This window comes from Montipora capricornis, chromosome 2 (genome assembly GCF_036669925.1).
Source record: "Montipora capricornis isolate CH-2021 chromosome 2, ASM3666992v2, whole genome shotgun sequence".
NCBI lineage: Eukaryota > Metazoa > Cnidaria > Anthozoa > Scleractinia > Acroporidae > Montipora > Montipora capricornis.
This window is the reverse complement of record NC_090884.1, coordinates 64,006,967-64,021,966: the sequence shown is the minus strand read 5'-3', so window position 1 is coordinate 64,021,966 and position 15,000 is coordinate 64,006,967. Positions and strand designations below refer to the sequence as shown.

General features: G+C 39.7%; 1 protein-coding gene and 1 long non-coding RNA gene across 5 annotated transcripts in view; one reads left to right on the top strand and one right to left on the bottom strand.

The window, feature by feature from the left end:
* The window catches only part of LOC138031200 (NADPH-dependent diflavin oxidoreductase 1-like), a 28,351-nt gene that overhangs the window by 3,884 nt on the left and 9,467 nt on the right, over positions 1 to 15,000 (bottom strand). For 2 of the 4 annotated variants that reach the window (XM_068878871.1, XM_068878890.1), the window contains 11 exons: positions 14,794 to 14,885; positions 14,021 to 14,153; positions 12,912 to 13,033; positions 11,967 to 12,139; positions 11,832 to 11,879; positions 10,822 to 10,929; positions 10,308 to 10,509; positions 9,645 to 9,704; positions 4,888 to 5,006; positions 4,371 to 4,465; positions 571 to 930 (listed from right to left, as the gene is read on the bottom strand). In XM_068878871.1, the coding sequence (XP_068734972.1) occupies positions 786 to 930; positions 4,371 to 4,465; positions 4,888 to 5,006; positions 9,645 to 9,704; positions 10,308 to 10,509; positions 10,822 to 10,929; positions 11,832 to 11,879; positions 11,967 to 12,139; positions 12,912 to 13,033; positions 14,021 to 14,153; positions 14,794 to 14,885 (1,297 nt within the window). In that variant the 3' untranslated portion in view covers positions 571 to 785. Of the gene's footprint in view, positions 1 to 82; positions 221 to 570; positions 931 to 4,370; positions 4,466 to 4,887; positions 5,007 to 9,644; positions 9,705 to 10,307; positions 10,510 to 10,821; positions 10,930 to 11,831; positions 11,880 to 11,966; positions 12,140 to 12,911; positions 13,034 to 14,020; positions 14,154 to 14,793; positions 14,886 to 15,000 lie in introns of those variants that run through there. The other 2 variants (XM_068878880.1, XM_068878886.1) reach the window with 2 other exon arrangements.
* Positions 5,867 to 12,148, top strand: LOC138031266 (uncharacterized). Its single transcript, XR_011128222.1, has 3 exons — positions 5,867 to 5,940; positions 10,380 to 10,503; positions 12,012 to 12,148. It is a non-coding gene; the product is annotated as an uncharacterized lncRNA (long non-coding RNA).

Sequence of the window (15,000 nt, the reverse complement as noted above, 5' to 3'; positions counted from 1 at the left end):
TTTAAAAGGGTTTTACTTTTAATTCGATTTTAATATCCAAAAATAAAGGGGGCCCCGGGCCCTCCGAGTCCCTCCCCTGGATCCACCACTGAAGAGTAGATGCAGGGGTCGTTGTGGAGTCAATTTGTTCACATCCGCACTGTTGGGCTCCTGGTAGTATGTCAGGACTTTCGACTTGCTTCATCCTTCGGTTGTCAGAATCTATATTTAGCACGGTGTTCTGCAAAGCCAAAAATCCTTATTAATTAATAAAGGTCACGGACTGAGTTTTAAATGTTTCCATTTTTTTCATTAAGGTTAGTTCTTCACCTTACATATTTTTGAAAAAGTAACGTTGCAAAGCAAAATAATTCTGCAACGACAGTCTTGCAGACGAAGTCAAACTGGTTGTCTTTTCTGTGCTTGTTCTTAGAAATTGGGACATCATCTTTACCCTGTTAACTGTGAAGAGCACGCTCTAGTGACTTCATCCCTTGTTTCCAGGGAAAAATTAACGGAACTGTCATGCCGAGTTTAGCCTCTATGAAATTGCATGCATGATAAATTCGAATATGACAACAAGAGGGAAAATCAGAAGTAAATCAATATTTTATTTCACGTAAAACTGTAATGAATGCAGATGATAAAATAGTTCTATAGCACCTTTAAATTTTTTTGTTCCAAGTGGCATCCACGAGTCTACCAACGCCTGCTTTGGATTTTTTTTCCTTATTAGTACGGAAAATGCAATTTATGATAATCAAATTTTCCCCTAGATTTCTATTTGTAACCTGTCTGCCGATGCATTATGACCACGTTTCACTTTGAAAATGTTTTGTACTTTCTAATCTTTTAAGAAATTCCTCTGCTTGGGTTTTGTCCATTTTTCCTTCCTTCATAAATATTTCTAGTAGGGCCTCAGTAACATCACCAGGCATTCTTTGCGAATTTCTGTGAAAAAAAAAACATGGATAAATGTGGAAGACAAAATCTTCTTTTTCTCTCCAGAGAGACGGTGTGTATTGCACAACGGTTGAATAAAACATAAATGAAACTAGAAAGCCCCGAATAATAGAGTAAGAAACCTTGTAACGAAATACCGTCTCCCCATCTCTATCATGCTCGATTTCCAGCCGCTTTGGGAGTGTGTTTAACATGCGCGTAGGAACGTGGGCGCACAAAACGGCTGGTCAATCTAGCCTATGGAATTGACAAACTCCACTAGAAAACTGGATAAAGAGCAGAGCCTTAAAGTACTACTGAAGGAAAAATTGGAAACATATCTAAAAAGAGTTTTTGTCTATAAAACGAATCATGGAAACACATGTGAGTATTCACGCACTTAATAGCCTGCAAGCAGGCTCTTCCGTTGAAAATGGCGCGGCGCGGCGAACGCTAGGGGCTTCGTGACTATTTTCGAAGACGATCGCTGCTGATTGGTCAATTCGCGATTGACACTTGTCTATTAAAACAAACCACAAAGATAACACGGCGAGCGTGATCACGGAGAAGTGCATCTCTTCTAAAGCTATCTCAGTTTTGTCTTCAAATTTACCTAGCAATAAACAGTCATCCCAAGGAAAACCACAGGTACCCCAAGCTAACGTTGTAATTTGAGCGTCATGATCAATTACACAATGGCGTATATTATAAGGGTTTGTATAGGAATTTGCGTACGTATTTAGGAGTCGAAAATAAAGAACATGAATCAAACAGGAATGTCTTACCTTGTCTTCTTGATACCTTCTCAATGTTTCTGTGGTGTACTTTAGTCATTTCAGCGCAATTCCAGGTTGGTTGTAGCTGATAAACACAGAGAGACGAAAATAGCGAAGTTACAACCCACTGGAATCGCGCTGAAATGGCCAAAGTACGCCACAAAACACTGTCAAGATGATAATATACACCAGTGTGTAACTGATCGTGACGCTCAAATTACAACGTTAGCTTGGGGTATCTGTGGGAAAAGGCATGACAGCATTGGTAAGCTGTAGTGAAATACTGATCCCTAACCAAAAGTCCATGACCTTGATGCGCTTAACTCTAGTTCAGCGCTGGGGTTTTTTTAGTTTTAAAGTCTCCTTATTTGGATGAAACGTAGCTGGTGCATTTTCCCGCGCGGCAGCTTCGATATTATCTTTGTCCATATTTGGTCATAAAATTGGTGTCCTAAAATCCCCAGCTTTGTTCCAAGGAACCGAGTTGCAAGTTACACGCTGCAAGGTCATGTGCTTCTGTCCTTTACGCTATGGCGTGCTGCAGTTGCGGTGGCTAAAGCAATGTTATCACCTTCCACATCAGTTCCACATAAACTGCGAATACAAGCGTTCGAGAACGCTGCAAGCTCGTCGGCATGTCCACCTTTTAAAAAAGTTTCGGATTTACAATATTCCCTGAATTCTTGATTCACAGACCTGTTGAGTGCGATCAGAAAATACTCGCGCATAGGTTTGTGCACAAGAAACTCGTTTGCGGCTGCTTGTGATCGTACTAGCGCAAGATTCTTTACAAGGCAAATTGTCAAGTGGCTTTGTCGCTTGGTGTACGGATCTTCAGATCCCCATTCAGTATCAAAACCAAGACTTTCACACTTGTAGTGTTGTGAGAAAGGTCATCCATATTGAGATGGGCCAGGAAAGGAAATTCGAATCTCTCACATGCACTCTACTCGAGCTTTCACACGGGGGATAGTTCTCTTTGTCTGCCTGGTTGTCGGCAAAGGTCTGTACAAGAGGACCACGTCGTGAGGCTAGTGGTCGCTTTCCTCACGAGAGATCATTTTTCTATTGCATTTTGATCGTCTTCCCTTCCTTTTTATTAACGCGAGAACGGCTCTTAGCAACCCTTTTAGTGGCAACTGACAATTTCATCAGATTCGACATGCCTTGGTTTATTTACCTCTTCAGCTAATCATTCGAAAAGCTTAAAATACGTACTGAATTTTCGGAAGAAGTATGTAGTGCAGGCGAGTTCCTCAGTATAGTATAGTTTTCCATTACATACACACTCACGAAAAGCTTTGTTTTGATGAATAGTTACCCGAGAAGTCATTCCCGCTTGGACCTGATTGCTTAGTTACGCTTTGATGATTTGACAGATCAGTAGTGGGCTGAACTGATGAACTTCAGGGATCGCTGCAAGCTTTCCTTTCGAACTAATCAACAAGCCCCTATATTTCGATCGCGCGCTATTTTCAACAGAAGAGCCTGTTTGCAGGCTAATGCACTTTTGTGCTTTGAACGTTTCGAAGAAAAAAAGGCGTAAAATTCGGCAGCTTGCAATTCATAAAGGGGTTTCGTTTCCAAAGAAACTGGTGCTGCGTCGGTGAGAAAGTGAAACGCAGAATGGGTTGCTATGGTTAATTGACCACCGTAGTGAAATTCGAAAACTGACGTGTTGAGCGTTAGCCCTTCGACACCGCGAATTAGGAAATTATGGGTTGTTTGCGTTTATCTACTGAAAGATGGAGCTACGCTACTGGTGAAAGAAAAGCGTTCGTTAATTCCATGGGCAGTGAGGGATCCGAAATATGGATCTTTGTTCGGCGTTTTTTAGCAGCTTTCCGTGTTGTCCTGGTGTAGGGAAAGGCCGCTGATCACCATGTGTTGGCTAGAATGATTAGGAAAGTTGAAGTGTCGAGCGACTGGTTTCGATGATTCCTTGTCGTTTTTTTTTTTCGCGTCTCGCAGATGTTCGCGAAAGCAGTCCTAAAAAGCAATAAACCCATAGCTAACTTTCTAGTTAGAAGCACCCTAAAAGCTGACGATGAACCGGGCAATTTAGTCAAATACTGCAAGCTGACGTACGATCTCACCCTAGAGAAAGAACTGTATTATGACCACGTTACTTTGTGATATCTGCGGTCAGGAGACCATGAGTAGGAGCTTGCCTCTCCTATACAAACCCTATGAGTCAACCTTAGCGCTTACATTGCTGTTCCTAGAACACCACGAGTTCTTCGGCTTGCAAGCATTGTTTGGAATGGCCAATCAGGATAAAGTTATTGTCAAACGAAGACAAAAATAGCACAAACAATGTATGCAAATTGTACAAATTGATGTAAATTGTTGTAAATGTGAGTCTCCTGCTAAAGGATTAGTTCTTAAAATAGAAAGATATGCGCAATGGTTGACTCAAGGATATAGTGCATAGGAAGGCTCCTACTCATGGGCTCCTGATGCTGTATATAAATCCTAAGGTCCTGGTCGGGTCCTCACTCTCCTGACTTTCTTTCTCTCTTTTGAGAGATTTTCGTATTAAGGGAGGATCGAAGAGGGTCTTTGCCAGTTCTACTCATGAAATTGAACTGAAAAAACGCTGGCCGTAACTTACAGAACGGCCCTCAAACTCTATTGGTGAGATGTCTTTAAAATCGGAATTTCTAATCTTACCCTGCTAAGTAACACCATCCTTGTTTGTGAGCCAAAACATCCCAGACGAGCGCGCTGTTTTCTACCAAACGATGTTGAACATATACTTTATCTTCCTGTTGATAATAGACACGGATGAAGTCGCCAAAAAATCGGTTAATTAACGCTATAAATAATTTGAAGAATTTCTTCCCTCTCGGTTATTTCACGCGTTCGTCTCCTGCGCAGGCCTCATTTAGGGCGTCACGCAACGCTGTATTGTGGAGGGATCATCGTGACACTCTAAAAACTAGACTGCGCAGACGGGGATACAGGGTAGTTAAGGATTTCCAAGTTTGTGTAGATTATTAAATCAAATTTAAAAAACACAAACAAAGCGCCTCATCTTGTCGTTCCTTAAACCAAGCGTCGTACTGAAGTTCGATCGATGGACGGTTCGCCTTCTTCTCGGTTGGTCATTGGCCTGATAGTCATTTTAATTTACTTTATCACAATTATTAATGTTTTTATATTCTATATAAAATAAGAGAGTTAAGACCTGATCTCTTGAGAAAGCTGTTAACAGCTGCAAGCTTCCATTTTGGACAAGAGGTTGCCATTCTTCCCTGAAGAAGAAATCTTTGTCGCTCTTTCGGCAGCCAAAGAACAACACACAGTCTGCAAAAGCAAGGAAAAGCAAGACATCAGTAGTTGGCATTTATAGTAGGAACGCCAAAAATAGCTATGAATATGAATTACGCCAGCGACAAAGTAATAAAAACGAAAGAACCTACTAGCCGACAGCAACGACAGCATCCCAAACAAACAAGTAACATTACAATATCACCTTTGAAAAAACGTTTACATATAAAGAAAAAAGAGCCCTTTGGCTGTGAAATCAGTCAATAAAAATCCAATGAACAGCCTCTTTTCATGGCTTAAACTTAATCGGAAACATCGTTTTCATCAATGTTTCCGCTAACGGATGTCTGACCAAGTTGCTTACCCGAAAATTTAGGCTGACTTAGTCAATGTAGACTATTCTTAGTTTTCGACGTCGTATGGAAATTCTGCCCTTCTGTAAAAGCGAGCGCGATCCAAAGAAAGCATCAAATCTACCAAGTGGCCGATGTGGAGAGTAGGGACATTGCAGGCAGGAGTTCGATTAAAGAACGCGAACGGTAAAAAAGGTTAATACTAATAATCTCTAGGAGATTAGATAGAGTCAATGCTAAACTAACTTACTCCAAATTAATGTGAGGTACAGAATAGGCAGATAACAAATGTTTCTCTTTTACCGGAAGATTGGTCGTCAGGATTGAACTGTAATTTAACTCCGTTTTGAACTCCATTTCTAGCGTGAACTCGCGCTTTTGTTTTCTCTTGACTCTGCGTTTCTTATCACGCGAATAAATCCTACTGGAGAGATTTAGCATGGCTTTTGAATGAAACGGCTAGCAGCCGCTCGTCATAAAACAAAGAAAATCCTTTTATTCTATATCTATATTTTCTATATCTTTGAGAAGTTGTCGCCAACAGGTAAAGATATGAGCACTTGTGTCCAGAATAGCAAGTAATTAGACGCAGGCCCAATTTTGACATCCAACACGAAGTGAGCGAAGGTGAGAGAATGTTCTAACACATATTAAATGAAAGGTGTTACAATTGAACCCACTGGGAACTCGGAAAAATCCGAGCCCCAGATGGGATTCGAACCCACGACCCTCCGTGATCTAGGCGCATCGTTCAATGATGTTCTCAATGTGACTGCGCGATGCAGTTATGAGCTATGCTGTCAGTCGATATTTGACTCTGTGGCTGCGTGATGCAGCTCGAGTCAAATACCCACATTTCACCCTTGCTCACCATAGTCTCCAGTAGCTCAGTGGTTAGAGCATCCGTACTAGATCACGGAGGGTCGGGGGTTCGAATCCCATCTGGGGTTCGGATTTTTCCGAGTTACCAGTGGGTTCAATTGTAACACCTTTCATTCAACACGAAGTGTCCCTACAAGTCCAAGCCTTTGCTACTATTGACAACAATAAGGTAAGGGCAAAGGTTTGTGTTACTTTTAGCTTACGGTATAAATGCAGCTGTTTTTCCCAAATTGAGGAGCAGCAGTTGGGGGACATTTTGTGACGTTAATTGTCTGTATTCCCAGACACGAGTGATGTTGATGTTGGGGGAGATGAGAAGGGGACACTTCGTGACGCTTATTAATAATAATAAACTTTATTTATTTAATTCAATGAAAGGGAAGGATACCAGAGGTTATAAAAGGCCACGTTCGATATATCAATATCCAGGCATGGCTACAAGGCTTTATGGTCAAATTTAACGGCTAGGGAGATTTCTAAACAAAACAATACTTAAATTTAACCAAAAAGCCTCGTAGCCATGTGTGAATATTGATATATCGAACGTGGCCTATTGACTGAGAGTCGATTTTGATGAGTGAGGGAGGAAAACCGGAGTACCCAGAAAAAAACCCTCAGAGTCAGGTTGAGATCGACTGAAACTCAGCCCACATACGACCTCGAGGCCAGGGTTGAACCCGGGTCACAGAAGTGGGAGGCGCGGTTGATAAGCGCTAAGCCATCCTGACTCCCCATTGAAATCCGCGTGCATCTAATAGACCATTTTACAGTTGTAGCTAAGTTACCTGGCCTACGAATGGAAGCGAGGCTGCCGGTGACCCTGTTTTGATACAAACCGTGCTTTTGTAATGTTAATACGGACTAATTAGAATTACAACAACACAATTTGCATAATAAAAGCAGTGGGGGCTGTATTAATGCAAGGTCACCGGCAGCCTCGCAGCCATTCATAGGCTAGGTCGCTGAGCAAACAACTGTAAAATGGCCTATTAGGGGCATTTCTGAACAAATTTGATATGTATAGGATCACTTGATTTCGAGTGCAATTTAAAATAAATAAGCACGAGTAACTTTTTTCAAAGACGAACAAAATTGCGAGTGCAATTTACAAGTGCTTATCTATTCCAAATTGCACGAGAAAAATTATGCGACTACTTATTAACGATATACATGCAAACATTTCACCTTAAAGGGAACCTCCACTAAAACAAGAATATAACTTTAAATAATGAACATAATGATTACCATCAAAATTGTTCGAACTTTTTGTAATGGAAGCGTTTGTATCCGAATAAACAAACTTCAAAAACACTTGTTTTGGTTTTCAAATTTTCCGGGCGCTGCCATTTTGAATAATTACGACTTGTAATGTTGCCCTATTGTTTCAAAACAAAAGATCTTTGTGTGAATACAATAAAGCAACCATTACACGTCACAATCATTCAAAATGGCAGCGCCCAGGAATTTAAAACCAAGACAAAACAAAACAATTTGAAGTAAAAACTAACGGTAAAAACAAGCGACGCTTCGACCGAACTTCGGTCATTATCAAGCTAAAAGTGAAGATACAATTTTTTGCATAAGTATAATTATAAAATAAAGAAGTAAAAGTATGCTCGTTATGAAAATATAAAAAAGGTGTGTCAAAAACATGAAAGAATAACATAATTAGAAATGATTAAAAAACTTTCGCACGAATTAAGTCTGACTGTACATTGCGACTTTGGTCACTGGTGGCCACTGCCACTCTTTGGTTAAGGTCACTATGGAAATGAAGACAAATGGAATGCTTCCGTTTCTTGGCACACAAATCCAAACCAAAGTATACGTCAAACCTACCAACACTGGCCTTTTGCTGCATTACAAGAGACACGTTGATGATCGCTACAAGCGCGGCTTATTAAAAACTATGGTTGATCGTGCCTTCCCCCTCTCTTCCAACTGGTCCTACTTTTCCGATGAATGTGATCGGCACAAATTGGTGTCTTCTCGACTGAGTTACCCAGACAGGTTAATTAATTTCACCATCTCGCGCTTTATTGCAGTCAAAGCTTCTGATCATCCTGTTCTCGAGTTACCAGCTGTTAACAGTGAATTAGATCCTGTTCGCGTTGTTCTGCTTCAGCCGATATTGTACGAGCACAACTCAAAGATCTGAGTCAGAAAATTCAAGTGACCTTCCAGCCCACATTTGTCAGCCACAAGATCAAACAACATCTGAAACCGCGCGAAGTCAAGGCGTCTATTGTCAACCAACAATCCCTTGTTTATTAAATTAAAAGTGACCTGTGTGATGCAGGTTATGTTGTTACACGCGGCGGCATTTGCATCAACGCGTAGACGAGCACAAGAATGCGTCTTGCTCTATTGGAAAACATTTCCGTGTGAAACATTCTTATGTGCCCAATGATCTTACCAAGAATTTTACCATCTTAAAAAAGTGCAAGAACAAGTTTAGTCAGACTCAATTCGTGCGAAAGTTTTTTAATCATTTCTAATTATGGCAACTCTCTATTAATGAGCCCCTAAGGGTCAGTGACATAAAAAGGGGAAAGCCGCAGGGAATATTCGTATGCCCAAGAGAGGGGCATGGGCAACTGAGAGTAATGATGATATTGATTACTCCTCCCCCACCCCTGCAAGGCTTGTGAAACTAGAAAAGGAGGAGCACAAATTCTCCTTTTATCTATTATTTAAAATCAATTATAGTTATTATGTTAATCACTATCATTAACCCCAGTTAAGAGCTTAAACTTATAATATTCAATTCCCACCCTGGTCGGAGTTTTTCTCTATTCTTGCGTGGGCCCATTTCCATTAGTAGGGCTAACGCTCACATGGTTCATATGGGATACAAAACTAGCACTTCACATTACACTCTAATCAGTTAAATCTAATTATGTTAGTCTTGCATGTTTTCAACACCCCTTTTCTACATTTTCATACTTTACTTTTACTTCTTAGTTTTATATTTATACTTCACGCAAAATTTTTTATCTTCACTTTTAGCTTGATAATCACCAAAGTTCGGTCGAAACGTCGCGTGTTTTTACCGTTAGTTTTTACTTCAAATTGTTTTAAGAAACCTTTACTTATAAAACTAAACAAGCGTTTTTGAAATTTGTCTATTTCGGACACAAACGCTTCCATTGGATCGAACAATTTTGATTGTAAACATTATGTTCAACATTGCCTTGTGGTGTGCTTTTGTGGAGGTTCCCTTTAAGCACTAATTTCTGCACTTTGGGATTAATTGACGTGCTTTTAGCCAATCAACACGCTGAAATTTTTGCTGGCATATTATTAGATCCAAAATCAAACAAGCTTAAGTTCTTTATTTTTGGCAAAAGCCAAATTTTAGTCGTGTTTGCCGTGAACGCGATAATCTCTCTAATAAGAGTGTTAAAAAAGAATTTTGAATAAACTGACTGATAAGTACCTCCAGCTGTCTGGGACACCCTCTCTTCGATAAAACCACGGAATGGAGCACAGCCAGTGCCTGAAAAAGAGGGGGACTGATTTGTAAAATAGACGTGGTAGAAGTAGAAGAAGAGAATAAAGAAATTAACAACAACAACTCTCTATGTACATCTAAATTTGATATATGTAACACAAAAGAAAATACACATAAAACAAATAAAAATGAGGGTTATTATAGTTAACGCAAGAAGGCTAGTTATCAAGTTTGCCTCCATCTTCCTCAATAAATCGAAACAGGAGTCAATGACTAGGTACGAACAACTCCCATACTAAGCAATTTTACAGATCGATCTATTTTTAGACTACCTTTCCGCAAAAAAACAAAGGCAGTTCCGGCTCGGTGAAACTATGACGTCAAGTTAGTTTCTTCTTGTGATTAGTAATCGGGCATCTGCGGGAGTCTCATTCCCGGGAAATTCGATCTAAAAATAAATCGAAAAATGTGAAAACGCTGTGGCACGAATATATGGGAGTTGCTCGCTCTTACTCATGGGCTCCTGGTCGAAATCATAACAACAAAAGTGGAGGGACGCATTAACAATAGGAGAGAGCGTGTGGTTGGTGATGTAATCACTCCTAAAAAGTCCCACATTACCAGCTCTGCTCTGACTGTGTAATATACCTGGTCCAATCATGAGAGTTGGTACATCCAAAGCCTTTGGGAACGATATTGTTCCCTTCTTTACCCATACAGGAATGCGTAAGTCCGTCTTTGATGAATCCAAAGAAGCTAGCCACGTAGAGCAGAGGCCCCTTCTACATTTAACCAGTTTAGTTTTGTAGTTAACAACAGCTACAAGAAGATGGACTTCATCTGGGTGAGCCTGCATTAAATTAAAGATACAGTAACGCTCGCGATTAAAAGTTTTGAAAGAGCAAATTCCAACCTTCGCACAGTATATAGTAATTTGTCAGCTCAGAATAAGCCAGATTTTGTTCTGGAAATTGTTTATAGCCAAAAGCAATGCTTGTTTATTACGGGCGCGCCATTATTTTGTAGACCTCCAATTTACCCTGAATTATAACGGGTTAGGCCCAGAAAGCCCAGAAATTCTTTTCGTACACAGTTATTGGACGCAGGTGAACCCGTCGTAAAGATCATTAACTTTATTTCGTGTCTGCCAAAGTGCACTTACCATAAGCGAAGAAGCAATGGAAAAAGCTCTTGGCTGAATCGGTGGGATGAGATCAAAAAGGTACTCAAAAGGAATATTTGCGCTTGCATTAGGAAAGTCTTGAAGTATCTGTCAAACAAAAATGAGAATGATATACCTTTAAAGGACGACTTTTCTATTACATGTGAGGCCAGATCACAACAACAACAACGGATATGGAGGATTTTCAAAGACCGCGCGAGTATGACGGTGCGAACGAGTGAGAGATATATCAGCACGAGATAATCCAAATCCAAATCTGAGACATCTCAGTTTTTTATTCATTTTAAAAGCACCGAAAAAAGAGATCACCTTGACTGAGGCCGAGACTGTAATCGAAAATGTTGAAATAGACCTAATCGGCTAACTCATTGTTGCACCTAATTCAAATCTCCCGGGATTAAGATCCTTTGCATGTGTGTTGTATCTGCGTGATAATGTAGCATTCATATGTAAATGATATGGAAATACCTGGAAAGAAACGATTTATTTTCAAAGGGTTTTAATTGGATACAACATTGAGGTACCCGATTAGGTCTGTTAATATGACAAGCATTATAATAAAAGTTTAAAAAAAAAGGACAGATAAAGTACGTTATATGAAAATTTAATTAATGACGCCAACGGCAGCACGACTTCGCGCGTGAACAGGGTGCACAAATAACGAAAGTTAAAGGTTCACAGTGCAACCAGATTTACAGTCAGACAGAGGTCGATGCTACTCTGGTTCGGAGAATTGTCATGATAGCTTTATACCAAAAAGGTACAATTCCAACGTTTCGACGCGGCTGTCTTCTGTCTTCATCAGGGATAAATAAAGTTATCACAAGAGCCCTTTCCAACTTTCCTTGGATTACCCCTGATGAAGACACTCGACAGGAGAGTAGAAACATTGGTACTTTGAATTGTACGAAAAGGTTGTTCCATGAAAACAAAAAAATTGCAACTTAACTTGTGAAATCTCAAAACAAAAGCCTGAAGTAAGATCTTACCTCTAGAGCGGTCCTTTTCTGTCTGTAACAATACGAGTAAAGTTCTTCCTAGAAATATTGAAGATGCTATTATAGTTTTCTTTTCTTTCAACGTGGGAACCTCAACAAGACCATATACTGCATAGAAATCTCTACCTGTCCCTCAGCAGAACAGAATTCTTGAAGTTTTTCCTTTTCAAGGTCTGATGTTGTGAAGTGTGAAAGGAGCTCAAAGAAGTATCTTCTGGGAACCCCTTGGATGTCAAGATAATGCTCCACAAGGTGCTGGATTGAGCAGGGCCGAGGGAGCTGGTATGGCAACGGGACATCTGTTGAAGGGCACCGTTAGAATGAGACGTTTAAAGACTATGATCTTTGCTTCATAGACGTGGAAAACAAGTTGTGTTGGCGGCTTTCGTACAGAGTATTCATGACGGCCATGGGCTATTGTGTGAGTCACTGTTCAGCTTAACAACATGAAGCGCTTTGAATCTTTCAAACTGAGACAAAGATCTTTTGTCTACTTCAAAATAAATTACAAACTTCCAGTTTTTGTCGTTTCAAAAATTCGCCCACTCATTTTATTCAACCTAAATTCGACTAAATTGGCTGGTGAATTGTAAATTGCCCATGCATCCATGCTGTACTGAGAAAACTTCTAAAAGTAAAGGATCAGCCCTGTGTAAACAGCGAAACTGAAGATAGTTGAAAGCCTGACGATTTTTTCGTCTTTATTCCCTCTCTCTGGCTAACTGCATTTCGGACATAAAAGTGTTAAGATCCATGGAGACACACTTCAGTATAGGTCGACAAACCTCTGACAATGAAGAAGGTTACATGTGACAACAAGTTGCAATTTCGGTCCAAATTAAAAGAGGTTCCATTGTCACTACAAATAATTTTTTCCAAAAAGAATAACCCCTCTACATGTAAATTACACCTGTTTTTATATGATGCATGGCCATGTCCCCTTTTATTCAAGCAGTTCTCTTCACTAAGCAATTTAAAATAACAACAATGATGACAGTGATTGCAATTCGCAGCTTATGTAAACTTAAAGTTGCATGGATCCACTAAAGATGATTGGCTTAGTAAACTTACCAGGATCATTCTGTTCAAGAAGGAATAATTGATCTGGTACAAGCGCTAAATGAGCAATAAATTCTTGTAGAACATCTGGAAGATTGCTCGGTTGTACCATCATAACGTCCCCAGCAGAGTGACTAAAAACAACACTCGACATTAAGAGAACAATATTCAAAATATGTTGACTGTTGTACTTGTACTAAAGGATATGTTACAGTGTACATGTTAACACCGGTCAAAATTAAAATCGAAATCAAAATCGCAACATTTGCACACACATGAAAATGTTGCGTGTACATGTCTCAGGGATATGTTGCAACAAGATGAACTTCATGGGACACGTCGCGGGGACAAAATCACCCCCAAATTGGTGTTGCACAATTATAAAAGTATCAGTTCACATGAGGGACTGCAAAATATCCCTGAAACATGCACCCGCAACATTTTCATGTGCACACACATGTTGTGATTTTGTCTCGGCTACATGTCGCCTCAGTGTGCACTACACAAGTTTTTTGTCGCTGCTACATGTCCCTGCAACATGGCCCCTCGTGTCTACCCACCTTAATGCATTAATGCAGTTTTTTCAAAAACCTAACTTCGATAGGTTGTCACCTATTATCCACACGAATGCCCGAAAATACCATCAAAGCCAAGACCTTTGACAAAGTTTTTTTTAATCAAAATTGAAGACGTTTGAAAAGCATCGTTCTGAGAACTTACTGATTTTGGTTAAACAGGAGAGAATGGAGACTAACGGCAACGAGGAAAATGAAACATCGTTGCTGAAGCAATTGTTTCCCCTTCTGCGGCCCCAAGAAACATTTGTTGTGGAGATAAAATTTCCCTTGGCAAAGCAAAAATGTTTCTACATTTTTCCAGAAACATTTACTTCTTCAGCAAATGTTTCCTCGTTTGCGTCCCTGGGAAACATTTCGGGAAAGAATGTTTCCACAGCAATGTTCCACCGTGGCGTGATAGCAAATGAAACTTTTTAAAGGACTTTTAGCTTGGAAAATTTGCACAGATGGAAACTGATGATTTTGAAAGTAAATTGGATAGGGACTAAATAGGACTGTATAATGTGAGTCAATTATTAATCGATAAACAAAAGATGAATCTACCTCATTCCAGAGTCTTTTATATCAAACTGAACAAGCCTAACATCTTGCCAATGATCTGCTGCAGTCACTCGACTGTTGGATATTAATTTGGCATAAAATGGATGTCTTTTGCATGGTGCAGGATGGGGCTTGTCTAAATCCAACAAAAAACAATTGATAAATCAAAGAAATACGTAATTACGTAATACCTTGGAAAAGGCACATAGTCCTGCTGATAATCTTTCCTTTATTTATTAAATCTCTCTGATAGTACAAACGCCATGATTGGCTAATTTAGCAGTACGGCCGGCTATATAGCCTGCTAAATTTGAAATTTTGATGAAACATGTTCTAGCGAGTTTTTCATGTCGTTTATGTCAAATAAACTTGTTAAAGTGTTTGATTCCTGCAAGCAACTATTTTTTCGTTTTTCAGCTTTCTACGCATGCCAATCATTTGTGGGAAGGCAGTTGAACGTTCCGATTGACTTCAACTAGTTAATCCTTTCCGCGTGCCTTATTACCCTCATAGATGTAATAAATATCTTACTAACCTCATTTTCTCGGACCATACTGTAAGTTGCGAATCCTCGTTTTTTCCCATTAATTTATCACCCTCCCGCCTCGCACTTAGGCCATAAATCAACAGAAAAAAGTTGTTCCGTAACTTACAGTAAAGACTCCAAACTCAGTTTGTAAGAGGTATTTAACTAAGTTAATGATTCATTTCTGTAAGAGTACACGTTACAGAGTGGTAACAAAGAGATAAAAGCATAACAAACTGAAATGAGCCACCTTTATACTCTTCATAAACTCCATTTGTGCTTTGTACTTTTGGAGAGTAACTGTCACTATCCACAAACTTCACTTTAAATCTTGATGATGGTCTGCATAAAATAAGATAAAATCACAGAGCCAAATGCACTGAAAGCCATCTTAATCTTCTGACTAGATAATAAGGAATCAATACACCTGTATCATCTAAACCACACATTCAGCTGC